The following is a 23,766-nucleotide window of genomic DNA, read 5'->3' as shown; positions in this document are numbered from 1 at the left end:
TGAGCTGATTTCATCATTCAATCTCTGTGGTAGACGTCCTCTCGGGCACACTCCCTCTGTTGGCTGCCACTTTGTCGTTTGTCATGACCACTGGCCGTCATCCTCTCTGGGTGCTTACCCTGTAATCTGATGCGAACTTCCTAACATCTCCCAAATATGTGTACGTATAAAGCAGTGGTTCTTCACCTTTACTGCAGCCTTTCACCCTATTTTGTTCGCAGTCGTTAAACATAGGTTCGATGAAACAAAGCAGTAGTACTTATGTGCCCGTGCTTAATTTGTCTTTCGATGATTTACCTTCGAAAAAAATATCTGGCCATGCCGCGCACCCACAGGGAGTGCGTGCACCCCAGGCTGAGAACCATTGGTTTAAAGGGATTCTTCTTTTCTGCCTATACTCTATGTACGGGTAGACTTTTAAACAGAGGGGAGTCCGTGCTGAGGTTACACAGCTGTGTTTGTGCAATTTAAAGACCCTGTATGGGCCACCGGGGTAATAGGATGAATTTTACAAGTCCCTGTTGATTTTTCTTTTCAAACTATACTATTAGCATGATGTGTCATAAAAAAATTGCATTAAGAAACATGATTAAAGTACCTGCAGATTTGCAAGGCAAACATCCCTTAAAGTCCGCTTGACAAAGCATTTGCGTAATTAATCTAAGTGGGTTTTGATGTTTCTATGGATTTTTGTGGATTCTGGAAGAAGAAAAAAAATTACACTCGTAACATCAAACGGTCAAGCTGAGATGAAGTCACAGAAAATGTCACATCGGTGTCGTTTCGACGTTGCAAATAACGTGAAGAGACAATATTACTCGGTGCATAAAATGTGAAATATGGATTTGAGATTTAAGATGTGTGTTTTACCCCGTGAAGGGTACTCATTTAAATTGGAGACTTGGATGGCTTTTCATTGATTTTGATGTCAAAACGACAGTATATCGAATTCCCTATAACTTTGTTCTTTCTAAATTATAGTGGGTTTATATTATAAGCATGTATTTACATGGGTGGAGCGGCGGTGCAGTGCGCATTGAGCCTGGTAACCTAAGTTGTGTTCCTGGCCGAGACTAACATCAGTGGCAACTTATATCTGAACCAGTCCTAGCCACTGCCCCCCATCACCAACCTGCACTGACCAGCTTGGTTAGCCATGGGCATAATAAGTCTGGGGAGGCCTTCATTCGGAAGTAGTTTTGACAGAGAACTAATAGTTGTTATTTTTTACAGAATTACACACGTGGCTGTTTCGGTGAGGGTACGAGCACGTGTGACGGTGCACAGAGCAAGAAACACGGATATCCTGGGTACCAATCGTGGATAGTTTCAGACAATTGTAAAACGTTGCATTCTGAAGTGTACCAAGTTGATGGTATGAGTCCAGCTGGTGACATCGTGCCACTTTGTACTCTGCTTTACCATCAATACCCTCTACAGAACCCATCATAGTGAACTTTATTTAACCTCTAAATCAGTCCCCCCCCCTCACCTACTTTGTATATACAGGGAAATACATTTAGGCTAATTTAATCCTCAAAATATTATCAAATAAGTCTGCTAAATGTTTTCTGGATCAATTTTTATTCCCCAGGTAAATGTCCGTGTTCTTAGAAGCTCCTCCTCCTCATTCCTTTTCCTCCTCAAATCCCTCCCGCCGATGTGAGCAATTTACTTGATACAGCAGTCGTGCTGTGACGGTTCCACCTGAAGACGGAAGCTTGTGTTGCCTCCGAAACGTCGTGATTTTTATTTTATTTTTATTTCACTTTTATTAATTAAAATTTTTTACCTACGTGACTTTACCGAAAAAAACCTAAGAATATGAATACTTGCAGTCACGAAAGCTTCAAATCTAGAATTTAAATTCCTTTTGTGTAGCGACCCCTGACCCCTGATCTCTGGAATGACTGAGCGCAAATGTTTGGGGATCAAAACCTTAATCATCCTTGTAGCACTTGAAATCGCTTTTGGGCCTCAGATTTACTTTCAAAGTGTGCGCGCAAATTGACCGCTCCGCTTTGGAGACTTTAAGTTGGAAATGTTTTTTTTGTGCATGCGATGCGTTCTACTAGCCTTGTGTTTATGTTGATGCACGGCCTTGCCATTCGGTACCTGGCCACGTGTCTGGTTGGTTTTGAACTGTTTTGTTCTCCTTCGTAAGGAGATATCTAAGGTGTAGCCACATCCTCGTAGAAAATGAGCATTGTATGTCCAATGACTTTTTCTGTGCCAATATAAAACCTAAAATACCTTCAACCTAATAAAGACTGCACCAAAAAACGAAACGTCAGAAATATTTTATTTCCCTTTTTGTCCTTTAGTTTATCTCTGAAAACCAACATTTCACATGAGTACTATTAGTCATGTCACGAGAAGCGTGTCCTGGCAGGGGTCGGCCATGGAAATGACGCCACAGAAATTCTTCTGGAATCATAAAAATTCCTCAACAAACACTCGCCCACCGCTTTGAGCAGCAAAGGAGCCATTGCACCGCCCACCCCAGCTGGTCACTCACAGCGGTCCATGCCTCTGGGAGTAGAGAGGCATTGCGTCCATCTCGATCTGACGCAGGCAGGTGTGACGAGGCCAGGTGTGACCATGCTGGCCAGGTGGATGCTTCCCCATCGCCATTGATCGGTCGTGTAGAAGGCGCCCCATTTAACTCCATCCCCTTGCAGCAGGGTGGATGGGAAGTGCTGTGAAGATGTACGTTGAACTTCTTTCACACCGTGCTCTTCGGAGGTGCTAATCGGAGATGGAGGGCTCCACTCCTGAAACTATGACCGCCTCTGGAAGAGAGACGCCGTTGGCCCCGAGAGAGGCCATGTGCCGATACGCGTTGCAAGATGCTGCCTATGCCTGGGGGTCTTCACCTCTAACCCTGGGCAAGGTGACCGTGATGAGCTGCGCGAGGCTGTGTCCCTGGCAGCACTTGGCTACTGCCCTAGCAGCGCACACCCACGCGGACGCACCTGCACCCGCGAGGAGTTACCAAATGTGCGCGCAGGTGCACTTGGAACGGCGTTCATTGCTCTCTGTGTGAGCCTGAAGCAAGAGGCGGCACTCTGCAATGCCCCTTAATGCTCTGCAAACTGTTCCTTGCTGCGTTCCTGATATAATCAAATTCTTGGTTCTTTCGGTAAAGTCACGTAGAAGGGAAATAATACAAAAATAAACAAATACAATTCTCACGACGTTTCGACTGCAACACAAGCAATCTTCATCAGGTGTGAAATCCACAGCAAGAACATTTGAAAAAAAATTGTGTTGCAGTCGAAACGTCGTGAGAATTTTATTGTTATAGATTTTTTTTTTCCCTTCTACGTGACTTTATCGAAGGAACCAAGAATATGAAGCCCTGCAGTCACGAAAGCTTTAAATAAAAAAATGATAGAATCAAGTCAAAGTGCATACTGGCTCAAACAAGCGGTTGAGTGTTAAATTTTGATTTAAAGCTTTCGTGACTGCAGGGATTCATATTCTTGGTTCTTTCAGTAAAGTCACATTGGTGGTCCTGAGTCAGTGGTGGAAATTCCACATTCCCATGGTAGGGGCCATGGCCAAATGGTAGACTAGAAATACAGTGTCCATGAAGGTATCATCCAACGATACAAATTATACAAATATTTTTGATAAGAAAGAAATTTTAACCGCATTTCTGAAATGATGACATGATCCATAAGTCACCATTCCCTTCATGGTGAAGCCCGCAGTCAACCTTCACTCACTTGGAGGATCACTCCTCCTCTGCTGCCCTCTTTGTCTATAACTTTCACTGTCATCCGTGCCGCAGACTCCATGCCCCGCTGTGGAGCCGTCCATAAATGACGTCACGTGATTTTGGACGATTTTTTACCCCCCCCCCCCCCCCCCCGTCGGCACACGGCGTCACAAAAAGTCAGACCCCGCTCAAATATGACCTCATAAAGCTCTGCCCCCCCCTCCCCCCAAAAAATCAAACATGCTTCAAATCGCTTTAAACTATTGTCATTGTAGTGCGTATTTCATGTGGCGCTGCAGTCTGATGTTGTAGGAGAAAACATTTATTAAAAAGTCTATTTAATTAAGTAGAACGTGTTGCCCATATTTATTTAAAGTTGCGCATTTTGATGTGACGTCACATTTCAGACCGCCCCCCCCCCCCAGGTGCGTGACGTCATTTATGGACGGCCCCTATGAGTCCAGGGCAAGACTTGTCCCCCCTGCATGTGACCAACCGCCTCTCTTAGAATAAATGCGCCCCATGTTTACGTCCATCATCTGGAGATGCGGTCCACCTTTGATGCTAAGTAAATCCCAATTGCCATTTTGTTGGCTTTGTAATTTTAAAGCCTGAGTGATCTCTAACGACACATTACAGAAGCATTCCAAAGCGGTCGCACCTGAGAGATGTTGGCAAACACCTCGGACTCACCCAAAGCTCGATTCGATGTTTGTTGCCAAATACCACGGTGGGCATATGGAGGTTCAGGAGATGAAACTGAAAATGTTTTCATCCTGACAAGTGTGAGTGTGGTATTATGAATCTCGGATTGACCTAGCTGAAACTGCTCTCCAAAGAAAAAGCACACGTTCGTCAATGATGACACTGCTTTACAAGGGAAATTATAAAACTGGTGATGTTTCAGGAACTAGTCTTTCTTTATTGCATACGGTGATCCAGAGGTGGGACAAAGTCATTGTTATGCAAGTCCAAGTCGAGTCGCAAGTCATCAAATTCATGACTCGAGTCTGACTCGAGTCCAAGTCACATGACTCGAGTCCACATCTCATAGGTGGGACAAAGTCATTGTTATGCAAGTCCAAGTCGAGTCGCAAGTCATCAAATTCATGACTCGAGTCTGACTCGAGTCCAAGTCACATGACTCGAGTCCACATCTCATAGGTGGGACAAAGTCATTTTTATGCAAGTCCAAGTCGAGTCGCAAGTCATCAAATTCATGACTCGAGTCTGACTCGAGTCCAAGTCACATGACTCGAGTCCACATCTCATAGGTGGGACAAAGTCATTGTTATGCAAGTCCAAGTCGAGTCGCAAGTCATCAAATTCATGACTCGAGTCTGACTCGAGTCCAAGTCACATGACTCGAGTCCACACCTCTGCGGTGATCTATGCACGATGCAAAAGGGGCCACTGTCTGAAACATTGCCAGTTACGTGGTTTTACTTTGAAGGCCACAAGTGTTATTGATGAGTGTGCTGAGTTGTTTTTGTTACCTGTGTTTTTACACCACTGCAAATCCAGCAGCATCAGTAAATAATGTATAATTTCAAATTAATAAAAATGGATAACAGCTTTATGTGTACTATGTATGTTTACACGTGTGTGTGTGTGTGTGCGGGGAGCGGTATTGTAGCGGTTAGCGTGCTGCACTACGAACCCGGGGTTCAATTCCTGCTCACGGCCAACACCAGTGACGATTATCTGAACCCGTCCTGGGCCTCCCCAAGGTCAACTCGGCCTCAAATGAGTATCTGGTGTAGTGTAAACTTCGCCACTGAAGAAACAAAGGTGTGTTGCTGGCCACCCACCCCCTCGTGTGCCGTGTCGGCCTTTACTTATGCAATTCACACGAATATATATTTTTTAATGACACGCTTACATTTTTTTTCTATTTTGAACTCCGATTGTTTTTGTTGTAACCTCGCACCGACTGGAAATCTGTTTTAAAAAAAAAAGCTTCATAGCTCATCGTATTCCTCCAGTCTCAACATTCCGATTCTGGTGGGTGCTCGGCAAACGGCACTTGCCCAACAGCCAGTTGAAGGGTATACGGAGGGATCTTTGCATATATGCCAAGTGCACAGTACAACTGGCACACGCATCAACATTTGGCAGCCATGCCGTATCCGGAAAGCGCTAAGCAGAAAGTAAACAGCGAAGTCTGTTACGATGTACCGCGCAACATCAGCGGCACGAAGCGGCTACAACCGAGCCGTGTTTAAAAAAAAATTAACCCGTAAAAATAAAGTTTTTCACTATAAATCCTTTATATGCGTGGCGGCTAGAGTCCTCTCGTCATCTGGCTTGAGATGGTTGCCACCTATGGGTCAGATGATTGCCTGCCACCATTAAGAAATTGGTAATTAAATCTAATTTTTTTTTCCTAAAAAGTGTCAAATTTTGGAACAAAAAATTTCACGAAAATAAATTGTCACGCACAACGAGTCTGTGTGCAAAATGTCAGCTCGATTGGATCACGGGAAGTGGGTTAAAAAACGACCGAAAGATTTGCACAGTCGTAAGCGCGCAAGCAAGCAAGCAAGTGAACTTAATATAAAGGATTTTAAAAAAAGAGAGCCACCCGTTTACGCACGGAGAGTCCCACAAACACCGATTCCTCCACCCCCCCCGGCCCCCACGCCACGATCGCCCATCGCCCCTCTCTATTGGACTTGGATCTGCGTTTAATTATTGAGCACGATAATCCCAGCTTTGACAGCAATCTCCCCGATACATTCGGGCAGGCCGTTATCAACAAATTAGCATCTCGCAACACACTCGGCGGCACAGCGTGGGGTTGTCGGGGAGATTTGAGCAGCTTATCCGTCGTGCGTGCGTGCGTGCCGGATACACCACCACCACCACATCACCCAGACCAACGTGTACGCGCGCGCGTGCGTGTTTGTGTGTGTGCGCACTGTGTGATCCGATCAGCTCCACAGCTGAACCCTGAAACCGATGTGAGCTTTGATTGCATCGCGATAATTACTCATTGCCAGTGTCGCCCCGGATATAGCTGACAGAGTCGCTCCGTATTAGCACTTTGTTGGCCGAGGTTGGCACAGTAAGTAAACTGCTCCTGTGGTTGTGTAAGTTCAGCGTCGCGTTAACATGTGTGTACTACTTCACCGTGCCTCCCTTGGTTCAATAACAATAAGTTGAACTTTGTTCGCGCTGGAGAGCCTTACTCGGTTGTAATATCTTTTTTTTATTGCACGAGAAATTTGGTCAAAATCCGCGCGATGGTAGCACACCCGAGACCTTGGTAAACACCACGCACATTGAAGGATAACACTTAAAGATAGGTCAGCAAACTACTTCTTCTACTGCCATCCACTCATCTTCATGGTATTGTCATAGCCCCAAAAAAACGTGTCTCTAGCTCAAAGTGATCTCTGTATTAGCCACCAACGCCACATCCAAACGTGCCTGGTGTGCGTGGTTTGGTGGCATGCACCATTCAGCAATGACCTATAACAACTCTTGCAAACTAAGCTATATTATTATTTTCCTTAAATTTCGATTTAAAGCTTTCGTGACTGCAGGGATTCATCTTCTTGGTTCTTTCGGTAAAGTCAGGTAGAATGGAAATAATACAATAATAAAATAAAACATTATAAAATAATTTTCACGACGTTTCGGCCACAACGCAAGCAGCCGTCCTCAGGTGAAGACCAGGTCTGTCGGGGAGACGCTGTTTGCGTTGTGGCCGAAACGTCGTGAGAATTATTTTATTATGTTTTATTTTATTATTTTATTATTTCCATTCTACGTGACTTTACCGAAAGAACCAAGAAGATTATTTACCTTGTCAAGACCACTGAGCTGTGAGCTATTTTTTCAGATGCGACCTGGCCACACATGTTTGCTCATCGAAGTGGCTCATATCATCATCATCACACGTTGGAATGAATAGCAGCAACCATCTAATCTAAACGCGCGTCTCTAAATGTAGACGGCAAAACCAAAGGACCCAGATAAAGATCCATGCCACCACCACGGCTAGAGAGATCACATCAACTCCAGATATACAACAGGCATCATCAGGGTCGGGATCGAACCCACGACCTCCTGTATACCAGTCGAGGGAGATAAAGAATGTGCCACCACAGCGAGATTTGTGCGTGTGTATGAGTGAGTGAGTGACATCATATTCGTTATCTGATATCCTGCAAGGGGCCATATTTCACAATTTATATCTTAAATCTGTGTCACTTTGTTTAAGGGTGACAGGTTGGCACAGTCGAAACACCGGTGCGTCACGGGATCTGGGTAAAATTACCGGCTTGGGCACGTCACTGTGCGTAGTATGAATGTCCTCGCCATATTTTGCGTGGGTTTCCTCTGCCTTCTCTGGTTTTCCCCATAGCTAAAAAAAAACCCAATATAACTGGTATTGGCCAAATATCTAATTGCCGAATAGTTGTCCGCAAATTTCTCAATTGAGATTACACAGCAACATCACGCTCTAGTGACAGAAGTTTGGCAAAACCCTCCTAAAACATCCTTCAGACTTAGGGAGGCCTTCCTGGATAATCAAGCTTAACAATAATATTAAGTAATACTAATAATAATTGTCATCGAACTTGCCCACACTTCCTCAAGTTGTGATCACGAGTGAGTGCCCGATGTGTACCTCCATAAATGGATGGTTGGAGCCCGGAATTTCCAATACAAGATCTTAACCCTGCTGTCAATGCAGTTAGTGATGCCCACTCGGGCAGACACGCCGTTTTGTCACACATGGTTATACGTATTAATACAAGACTTGATTCATTGATTGAGTCATCGATTGAGTTGTGCTTTGACACAGACACAGCATCAGTCCCTTAAGCAGTCGTCCAACCACCAGAATTGTTCAAGTCAGGAAACCGTACACTAAATAATATATAAAAGTAAACACGTAAAGGTGCAACCCTGCAATGGTAAGGCTCACGCCACTGTTGGCAGAAGGGTCTCCACTAGAGGGAGCGCTAGAGAGCACTTTTTCGAGGGTATTATGGTCTTCTCTTCCACGCTAGATAGATGTTCGTAAATTTTGGCAGTACTCACATTTTACCCCACCGCTCACGACCTGTAAATTAACTAACTCCGGTGTATGCATTTGTACTGTTGGGTGGACAGAGGCGGGGGGGGGGTTAAGAAACGCGCCTATTGTTTCGAGTTGAATTCTGTATATGTGATCTAGAATATCCAGCCACCGCAATCCACATCTGCAGTGTAACCTGAGCTCACAATTCTTATTTGCATGCACGACCGCGATCACTTGAACACAAATTCACGAAGGTCCTTGCCAGTTTTTTTCCGAATGGTCTCGTTCATGCAGTAGAGAACACGCACGCATGTTTGCATATTGTCGGCGTTTCAGTCTTTCGGAGTTCATCATGGCCATGGACTCGCGAGGGCCCAAAAAGGGCTGAGGATGATTCCTGACTTTCTCACCTAGTTGCCATTCGAAAGAACAAATATAGACGTATCTCTGTTGTCTGAGAAGTGGACGCCAAATAGGTTTGGATGTATCATCTTGTACGCACATCACTGTTGAGAGACCAACAGAAATCTAGCAAATGGCACTGTTACTTTATTGTAATATATTAAGTCCCTCTGCCTTCTTTTGTCAAATATCACCCGAGTACACTGGCTGTGTTTGCCAGGTGTGATGCAATATGCATTTAATCTTACGGTAATTATGGGGTAAAGTGGTGGCGCAGTGGTCAGTACACCACGTTATGAACACGGCTACCTGCGTTCAATTCCCAGCCATGGCTAACACCAGTGGTGAATGATATCTGAAGCGATTATTGCCCACTCCTTTACAAACCAACATTGACCAGCGCGGTGAAGTATGGTTTAAAAAAAAACTCCACCGACCAATACTGCGTGACGAATGACATGTTGGCCTGAATTAAAGGAAATCCTTCATTCCGCAGTGGATTGACATATGGCTGTAAGTAAGAATTGTAATACTCCTCATCAGCCATGGTCGATCTACTGCTGGATGAAGGCCACTCTCATGAGTATCATGAGTAAATAGTTTAAGTAGTATTACCTATTTGTGAACTATTTCATAATTCAGTTTCATGCATCAAATTATATGTCTGACAATTATTCAATTATAAAATTAACGTCTCACTGCTCAATAGGAAATGGAGCAGGGCTAATCTCTTTTGGCAGACCTGTGCCTGTGATAGGAATTACACATTCCTATGGCGGGAGCCATCGTATCTGAAACAACCACTGATTGGACCCTACGCCCCCCCCCCACCCCCCAGCCTCAATGTGGTTCTCACTTCATTAACCCTGGAGAAATATGGGGCAGAGTTGGACCTCTCCCGGGATCTGAACTTGCAATGGCTCTGATTGTGAGTCCAGCATGAGTACAGGGCTCTCACATGTAAGATGCGCTACTTAGCTTGTTTTCCTGCATTGAAACCCACGTCTCCCCTGAAAAAATAAACTCCTTGGTCTCTGGGCTCCGAGGTTAAGAGGTTCAAGATTAGGGTTAAGAGGGGTCATCATGGCCGATGTCGTTAATTCTACTACACCTCACACGCCATTGCCTGCACCCTTCTGCTGGATTCCATAGCTGTCCCACCTATTACCCCCGACTTACAGATCTGCTGTTGTTGCCAGGGATTGATCTGAGTTGGATCTTTCTGGGGCTGAGCATCTGGAAATATATCCCTGCCACCCTCGCAGCTGTTGGGGTGGAGGGAGCAGGGTTGACAAAGGTTTGGGAGCCCACATGATTTGTTTAATGAGATATCAAGCCCTGGTTGTTACAGTGACCTCTGCCTTGTCCACCAAATCCCTGGTTGCCACTCCAGTGCCCATTCTCTTCCAAATTTCGAAGTGCGAAATTCACACCGTTCTCCGCATGCACCTATTTTGAAACACCGAAAGCTGCTCATCAAGTTGCTCTGTTAAAGTGCAGCTCTCTCACCCGGGGCAGTGACTCCTCCCGCTTCTCCTGCCTCAGTCACCCATCTTTCACCACGAAAGTTCACTGCTCTTACAAAGCGGCTCGTGTAGTCCATAAAAAATTCACGCGGCAAACTAGGCTCTTCTCTTGACCTCTTTTTCAATGGGCTCTTGGCTATAAATAAAGATCATCTATGCCTTTATCTTTTCGAGGCATCAGCAGTAGGCTGTGTGCCATGTTCAGGATAAGCACTCCAATTCGGATAGTTGATATATAATTTAGAATACATATTTGAGTAAATTTGTATTTTAAATGTTAGGACAGCATGAGTGAATTGTGCATCGAAAAACTATTAAAAGTTGTTATTGCCTTGCTTTCCAACACTATAAATAAACTCAAACGTGTAAATAAATGTGCTATATACATTACAGCTTATTCCTCTGTTCTCAGCTTTCAAAAATACATTTTAGTTCAATTCTCGTTTCTGCATAATGTCACGTGACAGTGTCCATTTAGAACCATTGCAGTGCAGTGTGCATCACCACCCAATGCGTTAAAGAACAGCCTGCAGAAGAACACACTACAGAACTACTTCTGAGATCCTTTCAAGTGGCTCTCTTTAGCCGTGGAGAAAATGTTCATCAAGCAGTTCAAATGATATATTTATTTTAAAAATTGTGAGAGACAGAATTGTTTCTATTTCAGTGAAAAATCCATTGGTGACCGTGTCAAGACCTTCAACTGGCTACACTGAAAATCTGGTTTTAATCGCAGGTGGCTGCCCAGATTTGAATCTGGGCTCAAGGCAATGCTACTTCAGCTCCCAGCAGAATTTTAAACATCGTAGCTTTTAAAACGCAACATTCGCAGACGTCTTTCCAGAGCTTGTTTCATTCTACATACCAGCAGAGGAATATACCACGTAAATGTTGTCCTTATGCGACTGCACTTTGATGAATTTGCTCTTCGTGTCCATGGTTCATTCTAAACACATCTCAAGAGATTTGAGATGTTCTGAAAAAAAATCCAGTGTCTTGGCAGCATTCAAAGGGGGACATTAAAATATTCAGTTATTGGATCTATAATTTACTCTTTCACATCCACCCCCCACCACCCCCCTTTATTGAATTCAAGTACTTTGTGAAGGTGTCGTGTATTCGGACACCACGCCGCTACTTTTTAACATCTCGATATCGTCTCACCGTTGTGCTCTATGAAATCCTCATGGTTGAACAGAGCACAGGGAAAATATTCAACGAAGGAAATTTACTAAACACCACTTCTCTCTCCTGTGGCAGTCCAAGTAGGCTTAGCAGCCTTTCAGCAGACAAAAAAAAGTAATCACTTAACGATATTTGATTGCACCAGCCAAACAGATGCTGGGAATAAAAACATAACATCACACAGAGCCATGATGAAAGCATTTAGCCCTATGCATGTTTTCTTTTTTGTACAGCTGTCTGACTGGAAATATAAGTCAAGCGAAACGGGCTGCATTAATTAAGTAAATTATTCAAGTTGTCCTGTCAGTCTGGTTAAGTCTCTACTAAAAGCCATCTAGAAAACTTGCAGTCATTGGTTTATCAATACCATTCAGTACATTTGTTTTTTAAAGAACTCTACGATATGTACATCAATTAGTAACTCCGTTTGCATCTGTGAGTGTGTTTGTGGCAGAGAAGTCGTGTCCCGTTGGAAAATGCACTACATCATCCACCCTAAAAACAGATTCCGTTTCTGGGCATGGTGCAAAGCATCTGTGACAATTGGCATTTTCACCTGGATTCTCACCTGGCCTTGCCTTACTCTAAGGTAAAGAAGCAGCCCCGGAATTATGTATGTATGCATTTTGAACTTCTTTCGAACCGTACATAGTCAACCGTGCTGACTGGAGGTGCGGGGAAAGGACAACAAACTTTTCAATCTAGATTCTGAAGTGGCAATGACGATCGGACATGCGTGGTGCTGGTCAGAACACGTGCTCATGTGCTGTGCCAGCCTGAATAGGCGCTCGCTAACAGCACTTGCACCTGCAATCTAAGAGGACAGAAGAGGGGAACTGCAGCTCTTCTGTGAGTGTCAGCGGCCAACCTTAAAACGTTTTGTCATCACTTCACTGTCAATAATGCTTAGCGTGGTCAAATTCTTTCCACTACTCACTGATTTAGGCTTCATAGATGTTCACGGGGGTAGTTATCAAAAATATAGATTTTTCAAAGACAACATCTTCTCTAAACATTCATGTTGATGCCAACTCTGGTTGCTCGACTGAGAGACTCGTTGCCAACATGGTAATGTGGAATTACATCCAACCGGGAGGTACTTTGAAATTGAAACACATTTCTTGAGAATAAGGCACGTACATAGTAATTGTTGAATTAAATATAGTAGCTGTTATTTCTAATGTTCAGTCCTTTGTCAATTCACTGCTGAATTAAAGGGCCCCCATGCGGTGGAGGTCATGAGAGATGTTTGACCATACTTCACCACACAGGTTGGTGTGGGTTGGTCTAGGGCTGGGCCAGATTTCACTCACCACTGATATTAACTTTGACAGGGAATTGAACTTAAGTTGACGGGTTCATGTGGCGATAGGCATTGTCCATGACCTTTCAATAAAGAAGGTGCCCATTCTTTAAGGACATTAGTGCATTCTCAATAAAGCTGCATTCAAACTTTCAACGGAGTTTGATTGCAACCGTAATAGTAAATTCTCACGTGAAAATAAATACTTTATTCGGAGTATATTTGCAGTTATTATTTTTAAAACAGCCATATGTATTTCATTTGCAAGAGCAACCTGAGGAAATGTAAGCAAATCCGATTTTCATTTCCAAAAACAAGCCTTAGTATAATGACTGATAGCACACACACGCATACAGTCAGTACTCAACTCAAATCAATTCCATTAATGCCAAACAAGCTCCATTGAAATTGACTGCATATGAACAAAGTGGATTTGATTTGCTTCAATGTATGAATGAAGTAAATTAGCTGTATATGAAAAAGTTACGTTTGGCACATGTCATATTGTTTATGCAAATCTGTGTCTAAGCCACAATGCCACCGTATCGACCCAAAAGGCTACAATATTTTTTCCTTCTCTTCTATAGTGAGGGAGGAGCTTGGCTGAATTAAGTTGAGTAATGTGCCCTGTTTATTGGGACAAAGTAATAAATGTTTAGGTCTAAACCTATTTCTAACCATGTGCTGCCCTGCCTTACACTTTCTTATAACACCTAACACTTCATCAAAATCAAAGCTTTTCCCTCCACAATAAATCAATGGATATCATTCATTCCCCAAGTCAACGGTAGAAATTCAACATTCTAATCACAGGGGGGACCAGTCTAACCATCTGATTACCTCTCTTGGCTACCCTGGGAGTAGTTCTTATTTTATCAGCCCTGAAGGTATGATGGGTTGAGTTGATCAATCATTGGAATTTTAACTCCAGAGTGCCGTGGTCTCATGGCTCCCAAGCTGGATTTTGACTGCATATCGTGATCCACAGAAGCATAGGAATTATGGAAATGTTAGATGGAAAAAGTAGATTTAAATAAATGCTTGATGGGCCATGCATGTCTGTAATTTCATCGATTTTGAGGCAGGGCTGATGAATCTTCACAAGACGCCCATCTGCCAGGGAAATAAGGCTGCTGTCGGAATAAGTGCAGCAAGTCGGTCGCTGATAGGTTATCTGTGCTGCTTGATCTTGAAAGAGATTTATTTTTGTATCAATCAGCTCCCACCAGGTTGTAAATATGATTAATTGATTGATTGAAGGCACAGCTACAATGAGGTGTAATACAGTCCCCGCTTGATTCCAATAGGAAATGGGACAAATTCGTGAAACTTTGGACAAAATAAACGTGTCCCCGTCGCCTTATATTCACAGCATCCTGAATACATTATGGTAATGTATTGATGAGTGCCGGGAAATAAATGGCCATGGTCTCTAGTGAGATGAATGTTACACACCCGTATATATGTTTTTACGAGGAGAGTATATTTTTTAAATTAATCGTATCAATTTGATAACCATTTTGTAATCGAGCAAATTACGCCTATCAGGGTAAATCATTGATTGCATAGTATTCTGTATTACAGCGGAGGTGCTGATGCTGCTGATGATGATAATGGTGTTGTATTATTATTTTATGTCGGTGCTTTTGAATTACACGCCATTGCAGTGCTTTACTCGATATTCAAATTGTACTTTCCAAACTTACTGACTCATGTACTCAACGACTGATTTAATGCCTTAGCGACACAATCGTTGACTCGCGATTGACAAACTGACTGACTTACAGATTCGATGCCTGATTAATTTGCCAATCGACGTAGCAACTGGCCAACTGGCCGATTGACAGAACGGGCTGGACCGAGAGTGACTGAGTGCACGAAAGCCCTGGCTGATTCATTAACTCATTCCAGGCTCTTGTCGTTCAGCTGGCGAGGAAGACGACGCAAAGACCAGCGCTCCTGGGTCGCCCGTGGCCGACAGCCAGGCAGGGGTGGAGAATTCTGGGGATGAGAGCCCAGACGAAGAGGCAACTGGTCCTCCAGCGACGAACAAAGGTGCGCTCTGTTCCGAAGCCCCATGCACAGGAACAGCAGACACACGTGCTCGGGATCCCGCCCAGGAGAATCTCCGGCACCCACAATACGACGCTGCAGGGAAGCATCCCTCGAAGCGCAAAGCAATGTGTCAGACCAGTACAGAAGCCATTGTATAATTATAAAAACATTTGTTGTCCTACGTCAGTTCACTGCTGGCTGTTTTATTAAATAAGTAATTCCATGATATATAGCCCTGTGTCAATTTCCTGTTGGATACAATTATTGACGATTAGTCACTCGTGGGAGTTGTTTGACCGTATTTCACCACGCTGGTCAGTCCAGCTTGGTGAAAGGGCTTCTCCTGGACAAGGTCTGCTGCCACTGACCACCGATGTTTGCCATGGCCGGGAATCAAACTCAGGGAGCAGGGATCGTAGTGCATCGTGTGAACCATTGTGCCACCGCACACAACCCCCAAGATCACTATGGCATAGATAGGTCTGCAAGCAGCAGCAGAAAGATCATGATAACTGATGAAGAAGTCATTTTTTTATATTAGATTTTCTGCTGCAGTGCATGCAATGTCGTGATGTGTTCAGTAGATTGAAAGTGGAGCAAGTAGGATTCTCTTGTGTTAGTGTTACTACCTCCAGTAGGTCGTTTCTCCGGGCAGTCCTGCTTTTTTATTTGATATATTAGGCTGAGTCAGCCAAGGGGACGCCCAGGTTAGGTCCAAATATCACATGGCACCGATGTTGCGCGTGGCTGTGAGCCACTAAGATTAGAGTTCAGTGCGCTATTTACTAATCAACACAAACGTGGGTACACAAACATCTCTTAGCGAGCACCTATTGAGACTGACATGGCACAGACTGCAGTTTCCCCAGTGGTGATGGACACGCACTTTACAGGCATCAAAGAAAATCTGGAGAAACCCCGTGGAGGCCAATCTTGATTTGAGGCCCTGTGCTCGTGGAGGCCCTGTGCTGGTTTGGTTACTCCCTGCCACTGACGTCTAAGGCAAAGAACGTAGCCCAGGTCATGCCATGGCTACAAATGAACTAAGCGGGTTGTATGGCCAGCACCACACGTGCCCCCCTTTGTTTCCAGAGTGCTGATGCTCACACATGGCACAAGGTACTCGTTTAAGGCTGAGTCGACCCAGGTGAGGCCTAGAACCATTTCATAAATTCGCTACGGATGTTGGCCACGAGCGGAAACCGAACTCGCGTCGCCGGTTTCATAGCGCGGTGTGCTAACCACTGCGCCAACCGCTATGGCTAACGCTCGCAGTCGCACACGCATGCACACACACACACACACGGACACGGACAAGCGCTCACACAGAAAACCTGGATTGGGTTTCAAACCATCGGCCCTTGAACTCAGAGGTGAGTGCACTACCTCTGAGCCAAGCCTATCACCGATGATGGATTGGAACGCCACGTATGACATCCGATCTTGATTCCCAAAGCTTGACAATTTGATCAAAGGGAGTCACAAACAATGGCACCAGGAGAGATAGAGGGATAGTCACGAGAGGTCTCGGCGACACAAACCCCCACAGTTGTTAAGCACCCAGCTGGATGAAGCCTTTGAAATGGTGCCTGCCCTGTGTTAATGCTGCCGCAGATGCCATTGTTAAGCGGTGCAACGCAACGCGGTGCGGGGTTTAGAAAGCGGCCCGAAAGTGAACGCATCTCAGAACTCGGGAACAGATGTGACGCTACGGGTGCCTTCAGGGCAGATCGAGAGGGGATTGCGTGGCAAGATGCAGGCTGAGACTGCGGAGGAAATTTCGTTCATGAGCAGAGGAGGAGAGGAAAGTGTTGAGTGCGGGGGAGGTGTTTCCTGACCGAGTTTTGTTGTCGAATATTAGAAGATGTCGTACCAGCCTATACGGAGTTTTCATAGTTTTCTCCTTATTTATATATGGCCTTTTCTCCAGTAACTTCCAGTTTTCCCGGCATGCAAAACACTCGTCAAAGATTCGTTGGCCCAATGAAGGAGCCCTCCTGGAAAAAAAGTCCTAAGGTTCAATGACACTCCCCCTGATTTTATATATTTTTAATGAAACTATTGATATTAATAAACTCGGATCACGTTCACGGTGTAATTTAATGCACTGAATTTAATATAGGCAGCAGTACTCGCCTAATGTGACCGGGCTTGTGTGGCACAAGTAAAGCAGTCTCTTAATTTATAATGTAATTGGTCGTCAGATGTGATAGTGAATCCTTCAGTTGAACACGTAGGCTTGTGAGTGCTTTAAAAAAGAAACGACATTTGAAAAACATTTCTAATTGTTGGTGACTTGCTTTATTTGCAGGTGGTAGGAAGCCATTGGATTTGCATCCAGGACCTCAGCGGTAGTCGTTGGTGCTATCAGGCAAACAACAACGAAGATGATTAATCTATAATATAGATTTTTTTTGGAGTTAGATTGCGCAAATATAAATGTGTCGTTAAACCCACCACCACCCGACACGTAAACAGAACATGCCAATTTGTTACTAGAACAGCACACCGGTGTGTTGGAGAGCAAATCCACAACATTTACAATCTGAGTATGATGTTTTCGTCAATAATTACAACTAGCTGTTTCGTTCCTTAAATAGAGGGATAGATGTGATGAGGTCACTTGTAAGCGCTTGTGCGAAGGGAAGGGGGGGGGGAGGATAAATGAATTAATGAATGCATATCCATTCCAATGGGTATCCAGAAAACCTATATTATGGATGATATTGGTCGCGACCAAGATTATCCATGATAAAGGTTAGGACCGAAACAGGAGGACTTTTTCACAATTCTGGCTATTGCCTGATGCAGCTGATTGTATTCATCAGTGAAAGGTCACGGGTACTCGAATTGTAAATGTTGTGGGTTACTCTCCAATGCACCGGTGTGCTGAAGTTGTAACTAATTAGCACGTTTTATTTACGTCACAAACCTTACTGGTTGACCGTGTTGGGTGGTGGTGGGTTTAACGACACATTTACATGATGGAACCCAAAAAAAAACTTGATTTGGACTGATCAGTAATATTAATAAATCCAACAATATTTGATATGGACACATAATCACGAATAAATGCCACCGATGCCACGGCGCCTCACCCATCACTTCTTCCACCCCTGTGCTTGATCCCACATCTGTTGCACCGTGGGCACTCGGACACTCACCTCTGGTCTTACCAGGCGGTATAGGCCTCACTGGTGACATTGGGATTGATGTCCTCTTGGAAAACTGTTCCCGGTGGTTATTGATTAGAATACAGATGGGATCCGGCAAACATTCCCTCCTCACTGCCTCCCCCCCCCAACTTTGTCACAAATAACAGGAGTTCTACAAGAGCCTGCTAGGACCCAGATAATAACATGACTCTCGCCCTGAACATGACAGTCACTCTATGCAGAGGGAGCGCTTTAAGGGCTGCTGTTGTCGACCATAACGACGGACCGCCATTCATGATGACATTAAATAAACGCAGCTCCTTTGGCTACTGACTGAGTCCTGGTCTGACTGTGTGCGCGCGCTGTGTATTTTAAGGTTCCGTCATCAGCGTGTCCAGCTTTTAAGTCACCTTGTTGACGGGAGATATCCGCAGACTCAACATATGCCGTGATTTTTCTCCAAGACGTTGTGGGTTGTCTCTGAGCCAAAGGCTGAAAATATTGAGCATGTCCGGTCGTCCACAACACCCACAGAGGCTCTGGGGCCATAGGTGTTTTCACTCTTACATCATCACCACAACCTGGGTTTGGGTCTGCTAGGCTGGTGACCAACCTCTGGTAACCAACCCCTGGTTACCGGTCCAACGTTGTTCCCTGCAGTCCAGCAATTCCTCGTTTAACGCAGTAGATGTGTTCCTGAACAGTGCCGTGTTATCTTCTTGGTTCTTTCAGTAAATTCACGTAGAAGGGAAATAATAAAATAATAATAAAAATAAAACATAATAAAATAATTCTCACGACGTTTCGGCGTGTGTCCAAAACGTCGTGAGAATTATTTTATTATGTTTTATTTATTTTATTTTATTATTTCCCTTCTACGTGACTTCACCGAAAGAACCAAGAAGATTAATCCCTGCAGTCACGAAAGCTTTAAATCGAAAAGTGCCGTGTTAAGCAAGGAGTTACCGAATATACATTACAGGGCATGAACGCATCAGGAATAACAATGGCAATTTGAATGACATTCACACTGTTGCATCGGCCTGCAGTCATCCCACGGTGGAACAAAGTCCTGAGATAGGGGATGCCACTTACTCTATCATTCCACACGTTTACCCAGAATTCCCGTACTGCTCAGAGCCTGTGCAGCTCAAGAAAGTAGCTCGTCATTGACCGCTCAGAAACTGCGATATCGCGGGCACGTTCCACGTTATACAACGGGGCATGTTCTGCATTGTGCAAAAAGTGTTTCCGAATAGAAGGGGGGGCCATGTTATAGCAAAAACGCGTTGTGCAAAAAGTAAGGACTTTTTGTATATATTTATCGCAATGACGGCAATTATTTACCCAAAAAATGGCTCACGGGTCTCTTTGCTAGGATGATCCTGCATTGGGATGTTTGGGTAATACTACTAATCTGTAGGTTTAGGGGTTATGCAACCTGCCCTGCTACATCCTAGAACATCACATGGCATTCTAATTCCCATTTAATATGTTGAATCCTCAGTCAAATGTTTGGAGGATAAAGCAATAATTATAGCATGTAGAAAATATCAAGCAAATGGTCTCATCACAAAACGCAGTCATGAATTTCTATTTTTCATTTATTTAATCTTTGAAAGGGTACTCATGGCCTCGTGTGACATTAAAATGGAAAATGCTAAATTAATGTGTTCAGCGCATTTCCGTACATGATTTACTTACTCAATTCCGTTATGCCATTTTTTGCCACTTTTCATCAGGCGCAATGCCAGCCTACGTAGAGAGAGCCCTTATTCTGTTTAATGTCAAGTCCTGTCTGACAACGTGATGCTTTGCAAAAGTGCATTGAGAACAGCTACTATTGAACATGACTTCACCTTTGTTCATATCTGAAATTGTAGATGGATGGTAACATTGCCAGAGCTCCTGTGACATAGTCAGAGTGATCTAAGTTCAAGTCCTGGCTGGGATTCATTCAACTGTCATCCCTATGGGGTTTCAAAAATGATGTGTTATTTATTTAGAATTCACCAAATCTATTCCAATTGTGCCGTCTTAGTCAAGTATCATGTCACTCCATCGTGAATGCGGTGAAGTGTGTTCTGTTCACCGCATTTCCGTCCACTGCACAGGAAGCGCTCACACAGGAGGCACGGACACTATCCGTCAAGCGACCCCCGATGCCATCAAATTGATTTCCCGACTCCACTTAGTGTGTTAGGATGTTTTGTCAGTTGCTCTTCAAATGCCACTCGAAGGAGAGAGTGACGTCCTGTGGGATGAAATTTCTATTTGGAACACCCGCAGTGGGCAGTGCAACGACGCAATATGGAGGAGAATGGCCTCAGAATACGATGTCGCAGATCTACTCCTGACGTCACCTCAATCGACCCATCCACGCAAGAGACACATCACTTACATACCCTGCGATGAGTGTTCATAGCTGATCATAGTAGTAGCAACTAGTATTATTACTATTATTATTATTACTAATTTTGAGAGTTGAAATAAAATATAATTTAGTGAAACCCCGATTTTACACGATGTTTTTTTTTGTCATTGTCTGGGCTGATTTCATCAACGTACTCGCTGCACTTGAGAACCCAACTTCACCAGAGGCGGCTACCCAGATGCAAACAGAGTGCGCAGATCAGTGCTCTGACCCAGCTCAAAGAAGCATTTGCTATGCCTGTTCGAGCTGGGACACACAATTGTGGCTATTCGCCTGCTCGAAGCCGGTTGTAATCGCCAGCTGAATGTTGTACTCGAATTGTAACTGTTTTGGGTTTACTCTCCAACGCACCGGTGTGCTGAAGTAGTAACGAATTGCCATGTGTTGTTTACGTGACGAAACCTCACTAATAGGCTGTGTCAGGTGGTGGCGGGTTTAACGACACATTCATATTTACGCGAACTAACCCCAAACAAAAATATTTATTTTGGATTTGGATTTGACATTGGTTTGCCTGCTTCGTTGTAAAAAGGGTTTTTTGCAGCATTGTTTCCTGCATCTTACGATGGTTGCGCTGTCATGCAAAGCTCAGGAAGCAAGTGGGCTTCGGCGGGACCCATCGCTGGAAGAGATGATGGCCGATGGTCAAGCCTGATGATAGAGCCGCAGCCGTAAGAGGCGACACACCCAAGAGAATGATGGCCACGGAGATGGAGCGATGAGATCATCTCAGGTAGAGGAGCGAGACAGATTGCTGCATCCTGAGAGCTGGAGGGAAAGGCGACAACTTGGGGTCTCGGCCGTCATCATCATCAATAGCAGCAGCTAGATTATAGCTGCTAATGATAATGATGAGTGTCCAGGCAAATGATTTTTTTTCTGTAAATTGCAATCACAAAATAGCTACTGTACTGGTTTATTTGGTGATTGACCTGTGTCATCAAAGCCCCTTCCCTGACATCTGTCAATGGCCTATCTTACCGCAACCTCAGGGCAGTGTTCTCATTAGCTGTGTGACCAAGTAAGTGATTCTCTTTAGGCCTAACAGCCTAATTAAGCCCACATCTGCTCTAAAGCAAATTAAGTGAAAAATCCAATTCATGTGATTATTTTTGGAGTCATTAGTGACCAGACTGACACCATCAAACCTATTCCACTCGGGAACTTTGCGTATTCTCAGGATGTTGAAACATATACTCAACTCTGGTTTCTCAGAGGTGCTGGTTCAGTGGTTTGACAGAACCACTGTGATCCTCCTCCATTACTCTGCCACCCAAGGCTCTGCTCATCTTGAAGGTTCCATCTCTTTATGCGCACCATGTAAGCAGTGTGTCAGAGTGCTGGGCGTCAGGGGCTGCGGGGGCAGACAGGCATTCCCAGTAGAGCAATGGATCCTTGGATGTATCCATGCGGAGCGTTCAGTGTTGCCCCCTCGAATTTGCAGTTTTCACCACCGGGTACTGCGGGTTCCTTCCACGTGCTATAAACACTCATTCATGGAATTGGCCAAATATCCCAAGGCAAGCCCCCTGGTGAAGAAAAAAGACTTGTGACTCAATGAAACTTTCCTGTATGAAGGGCATTATTGTTATTATTACATTTAAAAATAACTAATAAGTATGTGTGTTCGTGGATACCAACATTTACAATATTCGATTTACGCGTTTTTTTAACCGTGGTCAATCTGTGGGGGGGCACTGTCACTACCGTAGGAATGTGGAATTACCACCACTGGCCCAGCGTAAGCGCCAGTCCATTGCTCGTTTGAACAAGCAGCTACATTTGCTCAACGTCATCATAAAAACAAGCAGCCATGGCCATCTCTGGAGTCCATAGATACTCAAGGTCATGAGGTCGTGGCAGCCAGTACTCTTGATGTCACCACGTGTTCTGCCTCATACCAGCAATGCCATTGTTGGTTCATTAGAATGCACTGCGGTAAATAATAAGTACCGTAGGCCTGTTTTCTAAGAACTTCAGATCAGATTATTGCATTTCAGGCATTAAAAAAATAAAACTGCTTATGGCTGATGTTTCAAATCTCAATACCCTGGCCAGATTGCCAAAAGACATGTTCCCTGGCAACCAAAGCGAATCTGTATCTACATTTCAACTCCCGATGCCGCTTACGCAAGATGAGCCTGTGAACCTGCCAATAATGAATAAACATGGGATGGAACAAACTGCATTTATTTTATAGCTAAGCTCGCCGTGAGTCAATTTTTAATATCTGTTCGATTTTTTTTACAGATAAAAGTATATTGCACTAACACTATATATTATTTTTTATTATTTATATGAAACAAATACATATGTTTTCATTGTTTTGGGATATTACATTTACATGAATAAGAATTGTTTTTTTTTATTGAAGGAATTCTCAGTTATGCAATATAATTACGAACAAAAATATTTGAACAATTATGCAAATAGATATATATATGTCGTTGTTATGTATGTAAGTGCTTAAATATGTGTTTCTGGAGTAGTGGCACAGTGTTTAGTAAACAGTACAAAGAACCCAGTCACATGAGCTCGATTCCAGGCCATGGGTAATACCAGTGATGGGCGATATCTGTGTATAGTTGAGTAGTTTTTCAGTTTCAGTTTCATTTATTAGGATTTACCCTGTGAGCCATTCAGCTCTTGATTTGGTTTCAACCGCAACAAACAATAAAATTACAAGACACACATAAAATTCATTGTACACAAATCGAAACATCGCATACGTAAACAATAAAATCCTACAGAAAAAGCACAACCCGTCCATGCTGCGTACAAAAAGTGCGAAAAAATAAATTTCTTTGAAGGCAGGGTATGAGGGATCACACAGATTTTTGAAACTCCAAAAATCACCAGGCTCCAAGGTGGCCAGGAGATGGCATCTAAGAAGATGGGTGCATGAACCTATTAGTGCGGATCTTTGTGCGTCACCCACTGATGTGGA

General features: G+C 44.0%; 1 protein-coding gene across 1 annotated transcript in view; it reads left to right on the top strand.

The window, feature by feature from the left end:
* ZFPM2 (zinc finger protein, FOG family member 2) overlaps nucleotides 1-23,766 on the top strand; it is a 220,449-nt gene that overhangs the window by 26,378 nt on the left and 170,305 nt on the right. Inside the window, exon 2 of the mRNA XM_078868938.1 lies at nucleotides 15,102-15,230. Within this exon, the coding sequence (XP_078725064.1) occupies nucleotides 15,102-15,230 (129 nt within the window). The remainder of the gene's footprint in view (nucleotides 1-15,101; nucleotides 15,231-23,766) is intronic.

This window comes from Lampetra fluviatilis, chromosome 26, assembly GCF_964198595.1.
Source record: "Lampetra fluviatilis chromosome 26, kcLamFluv1.1, whole genome shotgun sequence".
Classification (NCBI taxonomy): Eukaryota; Metazoa; Chordata; class Hyperoartia; order Petromyzontiformes; family Petromyzontidae; genus Lampetra; species Lampetra fluviatilis.
Note: the sequence above shows the minus strand (reverse complement) of the source record. Positions and strands in the feature narration are given on the sequence as shown.